Here is a 15,640-nt window from a genome sequence, read left to right on the forward strand (position 1 = left end):
CTGAAATTTAATCCACTTTCTGAATCTGATTATTTTTAATTTATCAAGTTTTATTTTATTTTATTGTATCCTTTGAGGATTTTGCTGGATTTGGTACTTCAACAAAACAAGCAATTTTGTATTTCGGACTTGAGTTTAATATAAGATAAGAAGGTTGGATATAGTATTGAATGGTGAAACTGTACGATTTTGACATATTGGGCTAGAATGAAGGACTTTGATAAGATACACCTCTAGTATGATTATCTAACATGTTATTATCATCTCTTCAACTGATGCGCCTTGTAGATTCTTGATACTTTTTAATTCATCTTTAGACCCTATATACCTTTTTGGGGTTGTATATAAATGATGGAGGTCTTCGTAGTTGGTTGGTGATCAGGTGTGCTTTGTTATTTTTCGACTCCTTCAATTACTTCTTTTCCATATTTAATTTGAGTTTGGATTTGGATATCATGGCTAGTTCAATATGTTTAGCACTAGATCTTGAAGAAGCTTTTCAGTTTTGCTGGAAAATATCTCTGCTGCTTTACTTGAGTTTCTATTAGAGTTTGGTTCTGTTTCAAAACAAGTTCTATATGCATAAAATGTTGTTACTTGCCTGGTTAGATACAGATTTAGGAGATAATAATGGTCCTTTATGAGAAATGATCATGTTTCAATTATTTTGAAGACTTATTTAAAGAAGGAAGATCTTTTTCTATCACGTGAAATCAGTTTTAACAAGGGATTAAAGAAAGACCCTTATGATGCCACTGGTTCAATTTCACTCTGCACAATCTTGTTTGGTATATATTATATAAATAGATAATAGATATATTTTAAATGTAAAATTTGTCAAATAAACAAGGTTAAAGAGTACCAAGTACAAAGACCACTAACCCCAAATTTGAATCGAAGACACCAACCCCTCTGGACTAAATTCTCCTCAATGTCCATGATATAGGGTAAAGACTGGCCAGTCTGAAGTTTCTGAGTTGTGCTCTTATGATTGGTTTCAACATAAAGTAAAATAAAAAAAATTACCCAAAAAAAGACAAACATTATTACTTATATATTTCATCACCCCATCACAGCACAGCAGCAGAAACTGATTAAAGCCTTTAACAACCAATAGGGTCAGAAGAGAACTCTGTCTTCCACCCTATCCCAAAACCTAGACCCTAATTGAATGTGTGTTTGATTATGGCGTCAAAGAGCACTTCTCGACCGAGTTCTGCCGCTGATCCTTACACTGACAGTTTTGTAAGCTTGATAACAAAGAGTGAGATCAGATACGAAGGTGTTGCCTACAACATCAACACCGAAGAGTCCACTATTGGTCTCCGAAATGGTTTTCCTACTACCCCTCTTTTATTTTTATCCCATGATCCTATCCGGTTTTGTTTGTTTTCTGCTGAATTTGGTTCTTTAATTTCAAATATCTGGATTCACTGCCAAGATTCAATTTTATGGCTATTTTAATTTGTTTGTTTGAATATTTGTTAATTCGGAAGAATGGGGTTTGTTAAAGGGATGTGAAAGGAAAATTGCTCTGAACTTGAATTTTTTAATCCTTTTCAGTAGGATATGGTTGTTTTGATTTTTGAATATGTTTCAGTGTTAGATCTTATGTTCTAAACTGGAATTTGATTTGATAAGCATGTTTCTGCTACCCATTAGTGTGGTTCTGGAAGCTTTGTCATTAATATATCCAAGTTGTAGTATATGAATTATGCTTCTTTTTTAGTTTGAGTTTGCTATTTGCTTTGCTGTTGTTGATTGTTCAGCCTTATATGGTGCTCCGGGTTAATGACCATGACAGAAGCCATACAATCAATTGTACGGATTGATGACAATGAAAGAGAGTTGTACAATGAACAATTTCGAACAGCAAATAACAATCTGGAAAAAACCCTCAAGTCATTGATGCAAAATTAAAAGGAGAGTGAATCAGATACTCCAACTGAGATAGTGTAATGGAAAGTTTGAAACATTTAACTAAATGGAAGAGCCTTTATAGCATTTTAAGCATTTTTTAACTTGTTTCCTATTGTCATTAATGGTTATAATTGGGAGTTCATAAACTCTTCCACTGGATTTTCTTTATCACTGTCAAGTTGCAAGGTTTGGGATTTGAGTCCCACGTTTCTGTTGGAAGGAAAAAACCATGTCAAGCATATTTAACTAGAGATACACTGTCTTTGCTGTTTTCTTACATCAATGGTCAGGACCATAGTTCATTAGCTTTAATATGTTCAAATTTTCTTGACTTTGTGGATTATGTTTTTTCCTCTTTGAATTTTATCTCATTGTTTCTATATTTTTGTGTTGGATAAAACTTGTTCATATAAGTATACTTTTGTTTTGGTGGGGCAGTGCGATCTCTTGGAACAGAAGGAAGAAAAAAGGACAGTCAGCAAATTCCTCCAGGTGTCAAGGTTTATGATTATATACTTTTCTGCAGATCTGAAATCAAGGTATTGCGTGTGTGATATATACAAGCACCTTTTCTAAGTAGTAATGTACTGGTGCCTGAAAGCCATGTCACTTCTGTGATGTTTTTGTAAAATGCTTTTCTGCAACCACTTGGTATTGAATACTCAGTCATTTATGCATCGTTATGGTGTTCATCTTTGTTCCTAACCATTTTTAGAAGGGCTTTGGTTCTAGTAATTGTTAGTGATTCACACTAGAATCAAAATATATTTTGGAAGCAGTGAATGTTATAGTTAATACATATTATTTATGCCTTTTTAAGTTATTGTTATTGCATGACAGAGGCTTTGTTTAGATTTGACTGTATGCAGGATTTGAATAATTGGTGTCATGTTATATGAATCAGATCTTCTTAATTTGTTACAATTTGTTCTGCAGGATTTACAGGTTAAGCCCTTACCACCTGTTCAGCCTACTCCTCAATTCAACAATGACCCAGCTGCTATTCAGGTTGATGAGAGACTATTTTGTTTGAATAATGAATCAAATTAAATCGATCAAATCCTAATTATATGGAATTGAATTTGCAGTCTCATTATCCTCACCCAGTCAACACATCTACAAGTCTGCCTTCCGTGGCGAGTGCGTCTTTGGCTGATCACAGTTCTCATGCCACCCAACTTGGAAACCCCGGCTCGAACTTTCAAGGCCCCTCGCCTTTATATCAATCTGAAGGGAACATAGGGTCATGGGGAATTTCTCCATCTACCCCAAATGCAAATGGTGGTGGACTAACTATGCCGATTGATTCGCAAGGATATTATGCTGCTCCAAATGGGGTTCCTCATTTACATCAATCTTTGCTTCCACTGCCATTTGGTAGTTCAATTCCTTCATCTTTTCAGCAGCCAATGCAGTATTCGGATTTTAGTCCCTCTTTACCGACTGGATCTTCTAATTTGCCTGAATTACCATCATCATTGCTACATGTGAGTACTCGTACACCTAGTCTTACATAACCTTCTACTTTTCCCCGGGCTCCTTCTACTTTAAGTCACGAGCCTCCTGCAAAACTAGCTTCTGAAACTACCAGTATCATTGACTAACAAGGCACCAGATCTTTCACTTCCAGCAGTGCCACTAGCTGCTAACATTTCATCACCTTCTGTGTTAGAACTGGTACCTAGAGAATTGAGATTAAGAAGAAATTGAAGGATGCTTGGGATTCAAGATCAATGTGATCTTGAATCTGCAGAACTTTTATTGAATTGTAAGAAGAATAGAAAGGATTACAAGAGTGATAGAGAATTTGCCCTAGTAACTGAATGGCTCCAATTCGGTTACTTCCCTTTCAAGTATTTCCAAAACTGCCTAATACAAACCCACCCTTCCTTATTTAACTATTCTGTTACTAACTACCCAAGCAACAGAATATTAAAGTAACTGCCTGCCTAATTTTGCTTCCTATTTGTCCTAACATAGACCTTTGTAATAGGAGGCCTGGGCCTGCCCCTATCATTCTGCTTTGACCAATTCTGGTTCAGATATAAAGGCTATAGTGTGGCCGCTCTCCATCAAGCCTAATGCACTTTATTGTTCAAGCTCGACATATGAAACTGTACCCCAGTTGTCTCTTGCAATTGTTGGATCAACAAATTCTATCTCTACAGAAACACAAGCCCCTTCTCTGGTAACCCCAGGTTACAATTATTGCAGCCTGTACCATCTGTAGTTTCTTCAGATCAACATTCGCAAACACCTCATAAGGATGTTGAAGTTGTTCAGGTATCATCAAGATCATCTCCTGAGCCATCTCTGCTAGTCTTTGCTGAAAATCAACCACCAATACTGCCATTAGCAGTAACTTCATGGCCTTTTCATATGGTAGGCTTCTCTCAATCTGTCTGCTTTATGCATGCAGACACCCACACACATCTTTCTTATATTTGTTCTGCATGTCCTTGTGTGTTTGTATAGTGGTTAGCCCGGGGAGGTCTTTTTGGACAGGTTGGTCTACAATTTTAATTGGCAAACTGCCATGATGGATTATGAAGATTGATGAGCCTCTCTGAACTTGTTTTTTTTTTACTTTTATGAAATTAAATCACCACATTGTGATTCATATGTATACTACAAGTATTGGTATTTTATCATATCAATTTATCTGTTTATCATCTAATCTTTTGATTGAGAAGGACTTCTGACATTTGGTTGCACTTTTTAAGCCCGGTGGAGCTCCTATCCAAATTCATCATGGCTACAGTGAACGTCGAAGAGGAACTGGGGTAATGATCTGTTTATTATTTAATATGTGTAAACCTTGTTCCTTCACATATGATATATGTATAGAATGAGAACTTGCTGGTTGATTTGGAGTTTTTCGGCTCATGTTTTTTTGGGGTGGATGGGTTGCCATTTTGAGTTTCGGAGTCACAGATCCTTTCACATGTTATTATAAATTGAAAATAATGAAGTATGCTCAAAGTATCTCTTGATGTGTGTTCTTCAGAGGGCAAGGTAAGTTTCTTTTGAATGCTTGTTGAGCACATAGTTTGCATAAACACGATCCACACAATCCATGGGGATATGCAGTATGGGTACATGATTCCTCATTGCCTTATATATTACTAGACTTTCTTTACTGCAAATTCAGCGGGCAGTAAATATGCGCTAAATAAATCTAGTAACTATGGTTGAACAATCAATGAGCTAAGTGAATCTTTTAGAATGGGCGTCTGTCATTAATTTGGTATTTTTATTGATATCTTGAACACTATAATAAAACAGTTGGGGTTTTAAAAGATTTAATTAATGCTTCGCAGGTTTGGCACCCAGTCATCAAATTCACTCAAGATTCTGATTTCATGGCAAAGAAGGAGAAGCTCAAAAAGGATGGAGTACGTGGTCATCTTGATAAGGAAGAAAACGCCTTTATTGAAGATGGGGATGCTTTCTTTGATCCACTCTCTTCAAATGCGCTTGATCAGGCTTCACAGAACGGGAGGACTAAATATTCTGAACAAATTAAGAATGATACTGAGGTAATGTCTATCATGTTTTTATTACATACTTGGGGACAGTGTTCAATTATTCATTTACTAATTTGTGGTGCAGACAATTGGTGATTTTGTGAGTCACCGTGGTGGTAGAGGGGGTCGTGATCCTTCCAATGGTGGTAGAGGGGGCCGTGGTCCTTCCAATGGTGGTAGAGGGGGCCGTGGTCCTTCCAATGGTGGTAGAGGGGGGCGTGGTCCTTCCAATGGTGTTAGAGGTGGCCGTGGTCCTTCTGATGGTGGTAGAGGTGGCCATGGTCCTTCTGATGGTGGTAGAGGTGGTCGTGGTCCTTCTGATGGTGGTAGAGGTGGCCGTGCTCCTTCCGATGGTGGTAGAGGGGATCGTGGTCCTTCCACTGAAGGTAGTGGAGCCCCTCCTTCCCGTGGTGGTAGAGGGGGTCGTGGTCCTTCCCATGGTGGTAGAAGGAGCGATGGTCCTTCCCGTGGTGGACACCATTGTAGAGGTGGTTATGCTGGAACGGGACGCAGCATGCCCAGTCACAGTTCTTAGGTGACAGTTTTATCATGCTCACACCCAGCTTGCAGTTGTAAGGCAATCTTTCATTAAGCTAAAGCACCCACAGCTATGCGCAGTTCTAAGACATTTTCCATTAATAAGACATCTTTTATATTTATGTTTGTTTGACATTAATAAGCAGGACAGTTTTCTGGTTAAGCTGCCTTTTTACTCCACTAATGGAACTTGATTTGGTGGAATGATCAAAGATCTTTAGACTAATTTAATGCAGTATATTGTTTATGCATGTGAGTTTTATAATCTGAAAGTCCCCCATTTCAATTGTACCGTATTGGTGATTCGGTGTTAGATATGTGTATTAATAGCAATTGAATTGATATATCTCCAAACTTAGGTATATTAGGAAAAACTGGTTGACTTAAATTGTTCAGCAATAATCAAGTCTTTTATGTTATTAGGTGGGTTGTCTAAAAATTTTGCACTAGCTGGGATATTGTTGAGTTAAAAAATATGGGTATAAATATTTTTAATTGTTTATTAACATATGATGTATTTTACTAAATTAAGAGTGGACATCTTTTACTTGTTTATTTTAGAGATAAATTTATGTCAAATTACTAGTTTTAATTATATTTTATCCTAAATGGAAATCAGATCTCTGATTTTTAAATATTTATTGGAAAATTAAATTGTGTTAATTTTCTTATTTATCCCACATAATGCATATTGAATTAATTGTAGCCTATACAATGTATCTTGTATTGTGAATTAATTGCAGCTTCCAATGTTATCAAGAATAGTAATGGTGGTGTTTTTTTTTACAAATTCTTAAACTGATATTTGAGTAAAATCAAAAGCAAAAAAAAAAAACTTGTGTAGGCGTATGTAATTTAGGCTATACAATCAATATAGGTGTGGAATGATTGAACCAGAGTATGGACAAAAGTTAGACACACTATGTCCCCTGAATGCTCTAGTGTTATAATAGCCAATATAACAATTCATCATCACAACCCAACTAGGAGAATTTCCATTCATATTTTGCTTGAGTATAATCTGTATTCATTTCATTGTGAGATAATATACAATTCGATACGTGCCTATCTTTATGATGTTTTTACAAATAGCGGAGAATAGACATAAGATTTCACTCTATCTTTAGGAATCTAAAAGTTAAAGGATTCATTTTTTTTGGCAACACTTATTAACAACTAATAAAATTTTGATAATACATTAAAAATTTAATTTTAATTAAAAATTATTTCTAAATAATAATATTAAAAAACATAAAATATATCTTTGAATATGATGTGTTACATACTTTTCCAAACAAGAGCAATTACAACAATATTTACTATTTTATATTAATGTTTATGAAACACCATTTAAATAGTTTGAAAATAATAGAGAATAAGAAATAATTCAAACAAAGGCAGGATGAAATAATTAATAAGACATTGGTTTAATAGTGTAAGAATTCACTAGATCCCAAGGTCAAAGATTCAATTATTGGGAGTAATACTTATTAGGAAAGACAATCACGAACCCAAAAGAGATTATTCCTTACCCAAAAAAATAAGGTTTTTAAACACAAGAGTAAGTTAAATGTATCCACTCTCCCCATTTAATAATTTAATATTTATAAGTACAGTATCTAAATAGAAGAAAAATGCATGTATAAATGGGTAACTGAATAGTAAATAATATATTAATTATGTATAAATCTAAGTAAAAAAAGTAACAAGACATTTCCCACTACACGTGATTGTACTATTATATTCTTTTAGTAGAAAAAATATATTAAATAACATTATAAGAGTTTTTTATAAAAGAAAATCTATTATGTATTTTCATTTTTAATTATCAATAATTCTTTAAAAAAAGTAATATAAATAAATAATGCATGATATATTTAATATGCATAAATCTTTATAATTACATTGTATAAATATTACATTTTTTTTACAAAATATTATGATGTATGATGCACATAAAACTTTACTGTTTTATTTTTTCATTAGTCTATAGTGATATGTATAGCATTGGACAGTATCCAAGGATACCAACCCTTTCCAAACAAAGAAGTCAATCATTTTTCAGTAACTAAAGTTGTACAAAAGTGGATCTAGAGCTTTAAGTTTCTGCACTATTCACTGTACTGAGAGTAAGACTGAGTGACTCACACAACTATCCCACTTCATATGGCTACTACTCCCTCTCCCTCACTACTCTTTCTTCTCTTCTTTGCAAGAGTTTCAGGTTTAGCAGTAACATTGCTTGTTCTTTTCTGGGCTCTTTCCTTCAACTCTAGCTTCCTTCCTTCCTCACTTTCTCAACAAGACCTCATATATTCAGTATATATATACATATTATTCTACCTTCTTCATTTCTTTTTCCATTCCCGTTTTACATTCACCATAAAAATATTATAAAAAGGGGATAAGGTTAACATTTTATGGAAGGGTATATTTGCGAGTTTAATTTTAGAGAGAAAATGAGTGAAAGAGAAGACTTCAAGGCCTTGAGATATACTTGTTAGATGAGTCTGCAGTCTTCTATTTCTTTTTCTTTCTATTCGAAACTGAAGTCGCAAATAGACTTTAAAAGAACATTTTTCCTTTCCTTACTCTTATTTTTTCTTACTGCAGGTTCTTCATCCTCTACTGATGGTAATTGGGTTTATTATACTAAGTGGAGAAGGTAACTATTTGGTACTAGTTTTTGAGATATAGTTCAGTGAAGGGCATGTATATCATTGTAGACCATTGAGTGTTTTGTAATTTGTGTGTGTATGTGTTGTGTTTTGCAGCAATTTTGGTGCATAGATGTTTGCCTGGGTCTACTGGACTCAAGAAATTGGTGCATTTGTGTCTTCAAGGGGTGGCTCTAGCATCTGGGATTTTTGGGATTTGGACTAAATTTCAAGGAAATGATGGAATTTTGGCAAATTTCTATAGCCTACATTCTTGGATGGGTTTGATTTGTATATCTCTTTTTGGAGCTCAGGTATGTGCTTCTTCATGTTCATAATTTCATTAATCTTTTTTGTTTTTAATAAGATTAATATTTAAGCACTCACAATATAATACATCACCCACCATGTTATTCATCATTCACTTTTAAATTTAGTTTTGATTCACTAATTTATTTAATTTTTACACCATGTAATTATGTGTTAAATCTTAGTCTTATTGGAGGTGATGTATAAGTTCTTTAAATAGTATAAGGGATAAAATGTGAACTCTTTTTGTATTAATTTTTGGTTTTTAGTTAAGGAACTCATTTTAGCAAGTTTTCTCAAATTAATTTGATAATGTTACTATATCATATGCACTAAGGAGTTGGTGGTCCATGTGGATAAATGGAAGATGATGATGATGCTTTACATTTTTTTGGACTACTAAAGTATTCAGTCACCTAGTTGGATAAGGATCAACGAACGTTGATTCAAGTGTTGATTCAAGTGGTATATGTTTGATTCCCCTTAAGCAAGTTTTTGGGTTCGAGTATTGTGGATGGAAAAGATGTCCGCTAGGAGAGTTAACCCCACATACCTGTGGATGTTCCCGGCTTGGACAGGATTGCCTCAAGTACAAGGATACCTGTAGGAAACCCAAAAAAAGTTGGATAAGAAAACATTTAATATTTTAATCATTCTAGAGATATAATAGGATCTTACGCAACTAAACCAACAGGGAGGTTTCTTTTCAAATTTTAAAAGAAGGAAGCCATATATACTATTGTTGCGTTCAAACTTTCTGTCGGTGGCTTTAACATGAATTCTGAAATCGTGTTATAAGTGGGGTTATTTTATTAATCTTTTAATTTGATTATAAAATATATATATTTTTGAAGAGATTAAAAAATATACATTTTTGAATAATAACTATATAATTTTAGTGATAAGTGATTGTTTCATTAAATATTTGTTTCAATTATTTGGGTGTGACGTGCAAGTAACGGATACTAAAAATTGGTAGTTAACTCAACGATAAAAACAATGTCAAAGTTCCGATAGGATTACAATATTTAGAAAGCGTATACATATATACACGTATTTTCATTATTTTGGGAAATGTGTCTGCCATCTTTGTCGAGCAATTATGAAATGCATTTGATTATATTCCCTAGATGGGGCTGCATTTTTGAGAAAGCCCAATGGAGTTTTTGGAAATAACAACACACAATAGTGTTTTTGGTCCTGTACTTAGTTTTCACTTATTTTTGGTCTTGTACATGGGTGTCTGTGCAATTTTTGGACTGGCTCAGGAATGTAATTGAACAAAAACGGTTAATTCAGTTTTGATTGCAGTTGTTTTTCAGTATAAAAATTGAACTGAACCAATCAAATGTGGTTCTATTCATTGGTTCACATGTCTCTTTTCTTGCGAAAAAATATTGAAAAAGTAAGGCATAACACAGCTTAACAACAATGAGGATTTTGGACTTAGGAGATTGTGTTGCAACTTGCAAGAGATACATAAATGAGGGATCCGTGATGAGGTGGTGGTGAGCCATGAGGTGAGGACATCAACGAGGGAAGAAGTGGTGACGTGAGGAACGAGGTGGCGTTGGTGGATAAGGTGACATTGAAGAATGGGATGGATATCACGTGTCCTATCCCAAATAGTGTTCCACTTCATGTCCCAAGTCCCAAGTCAATCAGAGTGCTCCATTTTATTACTTTTTGCATTTAAAATTTTGCTTTTATCTACGTGTATTGACTTAGATAGGGAATGAGACATTGTTGGAGCAGATCTACAAGTGAGAGTCGTGACAGATAGAAACCTATGAAAACTTGAGTCTAGAACCAACACTTAGGAATTGATGGAAACTGAGTTTGAGTGTGACAAAACTACAAAATTGATCTTAGGTGCGGTTTTCGCGGTTTCAAACTAAACTCTTAAAAAGATATGGAGACTAAAATCAAAATCACCTACTAGGACGAAACTCATATTTAACCATAATATATTCATGAGTTGGAAAACACTTGAGTTTAATGTAAGTTATTTGTTAAAGTTACAACCGAGTATAAAGCTAAAGTAAATAACTTCATTTTATTTATTCTCCAAATAGAACTGAGTGTATTTATATTCACTGAAGAGTACTATCTGATCCCTTTAAATTTCTTGCATGACCATATGCAGTGGTTGATAGGGTTCATGAACTTTTGGCACAGAGGAGAGGTGCGAAAAGCTAGGATAAGAATCCTACCTTGGCATGTATTTCTTGGCCTATACACTTATGCATTGGCAATAGCAACAGCAGAAACTGGATTGCTAGAGAAATTGACATTCATACAAACAAAAAAGAATGTATCCAAACACAGCACTGAGTCCATTGTGGTTAATAGTTTGGGTTTGGGTCTTGCTCTACTTAGTGGCTTTGTTATTTTGGCTGCTGTTTCACCCAAATACCAAACCCTTCAAACCAAAGTTTTGTACTCAGAAACTAGGTGTTTGTCTTCTTAATATTATATAATACATTAACTTGGTTAGCGTTTTTAGTACTAGGTGCTTATACTTATTACACCTTTTTTCCTTTCATGATCATTAGTGTTCATTTGAGTTAGATTTGGAGAAAGTTGAATTTTGAATGAAATGAGTTTGTTGCTTCAAAAATGTGTAGTAGTTTAGCCCATGAGGTTAAGCTTTTGCACTCTTATCATAAATAGTAGTTCAAAAATATGTAGTTGTTCTTTAAATTCTAGTGAAATATTAAGGTTATGGTAATTTAAAAGGATGTTTGATAATCATTTGATATTTCGGATGAAAGTTTAATAGTGGCATCAGATAAGAGCAAAACTAATAATTGCTAAAAAGATATATAGCTTAATTACTTAACTACAATGGTTATTAATAACACTCATTTCAATTTTGATTCTCTGTTGCAATTTCAATTTTCTCATGTGCTTTAAAAATGTTGAATGAAAATAAATCATTTGTTTTAATATAAAAGAGTTTGTTTTCGATATTTTGAATGCCAATTTTGTCGGACTTATATTTATATAATAAAAAACATATTTCAAAATTATAAAAAAAGAAACATTTTTTTAAGATTGTCTCGGAATTTAACCAACAATTTTATAATATTTGGGTTACAGTACTTTTGTGAAATATTTATCCATACTATATAAAAAAAGTAAAATATAATATAACTGTCATTATGTAACTTTTGTTTTACTATTAATACTTTTTAATTGCTAAAAAACCATATAATATAATGTAATTGTCAACAATGTGACTTGCATGATAACAATATTTTAGCTCCTAATCTAAAGTGTGAAAAAATACCCTTAGTAATACTAAAAAATATATTCACAAAACTTCATTTGTTCTAAAATATAACAAAGGGATATATTAACAAAGTGTCAATATTATTTAAAGAATACAAAAAAATTGATATTGAAAAATTATGTTTAGCATTTTTCAATATGTTAAAATATCAGAACAAATTTTCTTTAATCTAAAAGATTTTGATTTCACTTTTGTAAAATATTTGTTTATCATTTTATTTTAATTTTAGGATTAAATTTAGAACTTTAATAAGAAAACGTCCTCTAATCCTCTATCTTTTTTATTAGTTTTACTCTTCTATCCTAAAACTATGAAGTTTTCATCGAAAATATCAATTGATCATAAAAAATTAATTTAAGTCACCATAATCTTGATATTTTATTGGAATTTAGAGAAATTTTGTGATAAATTTATAGTGTTATGAAAATTATGTAGATGAAAATAATACAAAGAGAACACTTAATTTTCAATTTGAAAAATATTTTTTCTTTAAAACCTTATATTTCAATAAAAATCCAATACTATTACAATGTAAGAACAATAAATATTAAAAAAATAAATACCTAAATTAAAATAATCCAAATAAACAAATCACTTAAAAATAAGAGAACTATCACCCCTAACCCATAAGTTAAAAGTGAGAGTTCTGATATTTGAGAAAAAACTTTCATGAAGATACGTGATAAACATATTTATGTTTATCGGTATAATTATTTATGATTAAAATTAAACTTTTAATGTGTTGGTAAAATTTAAGTGGTTTTCTTTATATACATACCTCTTTATCCAAATCTTTTACTTAAGATTTACTTTTGGAAGTGACACTTGTGATCATAAGATTAATATTATTGGTTAGGGAAAAAATAACTACCAAAATATTGTTTTACCCATTTACTTTTAACCAAGAATCATAAATAAAAAAACAGAATTTATTTATCCTCATGTGGTGAGTGAGTGGCAGTGTAACACAGCAAGGAGACTTGGTCCTATATTGGTTCGTTCTCCGTCCACCTTCCACCTTCATCCATTCCTCTCAATTCAACTTTTCGCAACAAATTTCCAACCATTTATCTCAATAACTCAAACCCTAATATCGATTTCTGATTTTCTCATTCTTCACAAAATGTGCATTGTTACTTCCTCTCCTTTCAAAACACTCTCTTTCTCTCTCTCCCATCCACCTGTTTTAAAGTTAAACCACACTCCATCCCCATTCTTCTGCTTCCTCCGACCTTCCCTTCTCCGCCGCAATCTTCTTATCTCTGCCGCCGCCGTTAACACCAACACCACCAATTTTGCTCAACTCTCTTGGTTTTCTCCGCCCCACAATTCTCCCGATGAATTTGGCGGTTGGGCTGTTGTTGAATACCCGGATCAACCCAGGCCCACACAAAAAGGTACCTTTTTTATGTAACCCATTTGAGTATTGTTTCTGCAACTGCAATTTAGGACCATGTTTGTTGTTGTTGTTGTTATTGTTTGTTGGAAAATGATGTGAAGTTGTTGTTGTTGTTGTTGTTGTTGTTGTTAACTTTGTGCAGTATTTCGTTCGTATGTGATAGTGGGCATTGCTACTTCGCTCGCTGTTTTGGTTGCTCTATTTGCTAGATACTCGCTTTCAAGAAATGGTTAGCTATTACTTACTGCTAATTTTAAGTTTTAACTTTAAAGTTTAAGGTTCTTTCAATTTTTTTATGCTTTAAATTTTAACCTTGCTTATGTGTGTTTTTAACCTTTTATCGAAATATTTTAAAATCAGCAAATTGTGGTAAATAATAAATTATATGAATGTATATTGAACTTGCTTGTAGTATCAATGACTAGAGCTGTAAACTTAATAAGTTTTTATTATTTGTCACATTTATGATCTCTTATGTGGAGATTACCAGAGAGATTAGATGGAGGGTAGCTCAACACTAAAAGCTATAGGGGAAATCATTGAAAAGGATTTAGCTTTAATCGGCTTGTCTATAAAATTATTTATGATAGGACTTACGGTCATTTGACCCATGTAGTCGACTCCACCTAGTGCGGAAATTTTTTGGTTGAGATGTTGCTTAAGTATTGTTTGTTTCTTATGATGTGTATGTAGGTTTTAACATTCAACTGAGAAGTCCATTACATGATTTGCATGTAATATGGAATCCTTTCACAACTCAACATGTTCCGAACAAGACTGCACAGTTTGATGTATCTAATGAGAGCAGTTTGATATCAGATGCTACCCCAGAGGCCGAACTACCTGGTAAGCACTGGGTAAATCAACATCTATATGCCTATGTTTCTCTTTAATGTGATGATCATTGTAAACATCTAAGCATAGTATTTTGCTATCTGTTTATTTTTATGGACTTGCATTTTTTATTGGTCAGTTATTACAAACTTCAGATATGTTCTAGTGCTTTCATAGTTTGAAGTTTTGTCCTTGAGCATATACTGTTTGGAGTATCTGCTGTGCCCATGATATTGGTCACTATGATGATTTCTTGAACTGTATTCATTTTATTTAAATCTTCTTTTCTTATCAGCTGCTGTAGAAAAGCTTGGACGTGTTACAATCCCAGTGTCTGTGGATTCTACGCAAGAAGAAGCATTTTCACTCTTAAAGTCTCTGAAGGTTGGTTTCTAGAAGCATACTTTTTATGAGTCAGAGAGACTAGTAGTATCAATCTAAATAGTCTATACAACTAAAAAATTACTTCAACTTTTTTAATTGTATCATTATTAATGTGTAAGTTGGAAGCGTTTGACTGGTTGGCTCAGCTTTGTCTGAAAACCATCTTAGCTAGAAATATGTTTTTAAATGTTCAATTTATTTTTCTAGGAAGGTGAAACTTATCTCTATACTTTATTTCATTCAATGTACTTGCAAACAATGCTTCACTTATTATGTTATGATTAGGTTATTCTGGTTAATTTTTTAGTGAGTGTAAATTTCTACTCTTCACCAAGGAAAAATCAATCAAGACCTAACCTGAAGGAAAAATTTCAGAGGGATGTTTAATATGGTTTAGTTATCATTAGAATATAGGTTAGTTAGCCTTGCCTTTATTCAATCAAAGCTGTTATGCCTTGATGACGTGGCCTATATTTTCTGAGTCCTCAGTTTCTATAAATAGAAATGAGGAGCTCTTATTGTGTAAGAAAAACAGTTTAATAAAATTACAAACTAACTGAATAAAAGTTAGTTACTCTTCTCTCTCTAGCTTCTGTAACTGCCTAGTCTTCTTCTTCTTTTGATATCTTTACATGGTATCATCTCCAATGGCCAACGCCATGAATGATCCTCCTGTGGAAGCTTCTTCTCCACCTCCTCCTTCAGATTCTGCTGCGCCAATACGTGTTCATTCGTCATTCTTCTCTCTACAAGTTCCAACTGCGAAATTGACTGAACA

The 15,640-nt window shown here is 33.3% G+C and overlaps 2 protein-coding genes and 1 pseudogene across 2 annotated transcripts in view; all 3 read left to right on the forward strand.

The window, feature by feature from the left end:
* LOC109356661 lies at positions 802-6,270 on the forward strand (annotated as a pseudogene).
* Positions 8,033-11,564, forward strand: LOC109355837 (probable transmembrane ascorbate ferrireductase 4). Its single transcript, XM_019599075.1, has 4 exons — positions 8,033-8,303; positions 8,598-8,649; positions 8,759-8,955; positions 11,097-11,564. The coding sequence occupies exons 1-4, from the start codon at positions 8,151-8,153 to the stop codon at positions 11,418-11,420; spliced, it is 726 nt and encodes a 241-aa protein (XP_019454620.1). The 5' UTR covers positions 8,033-8,150; the 3' UTR covers positions 11,421-11,564.
* LOC109357418 overlaps positions 13,202-15,640 on the forward strand; it is a 6,047-nt gene continuing 3,608 nt past the window's right edge. The window contains exons 1-4 of the mRNA XM_019601375.1: positions 13,202-13,642; positions 13,787-13,873; positions 14,338-14,490; positions 14,774-14,862. Of these exons, the coding sequence (XP_019456920.1) occupies positions 13,369-13,642; positions 13,787-13,873; positions 14,338-14,490; positions 14,774-14,862 (603 nt within the window). The 5' untranslated portion in view covers positions 13,202-13,368. The remainder of the gene's footprint in view (positions 13,643-13,786; positions 13,874-14,337; positions 14,491-14,773; positions 14,863-15,640) is intronic.

The sequence above is a fragment of the Lupinus angustifolius genome, chromosome LG09, assembly GCF_001865875.1.
Source record: "Lupinus angustifolius cultivar Tanjil chromosome LG09, LupAngTanjil_v1.0, whole genome shotgun sequence".
Classification (NCBI taxonomy): domain Eukaryota; kingdom Viridiplantae; phylum Streptophyta; class Magnoliopsida; order Fabales; family Fabaceae; genus Lupinus; species Lupinus angustifolius.

What these genes read in the sequence shown, in the direction of transcription:
- LOC109355837 (XM_019599075.1), top strand. Translation starts at nt 8,151, where the DNA reads ATGGCTACTACTCCCTCTCCCTCACTACTCTTTCTTCTCTTCTTTGCA. An exon ending in AACAAGACCTCATATATTCA is followed by an intron (nt 8,304 to 8,597) that starts GTATATATATAC and finishes TTCTTACTGCAG; the next exon opens with GTTCTTCATCCTCTACTGAT. An exon ending in TATCTCTTTTTGGAGCTCAG is followed by an intron (nt 8,956 to 11,096) that starts GTATGTGCTTCT and finishes GACCATATGCAG; the next exon opens with TGGTTGATAGGGTTCATGAA.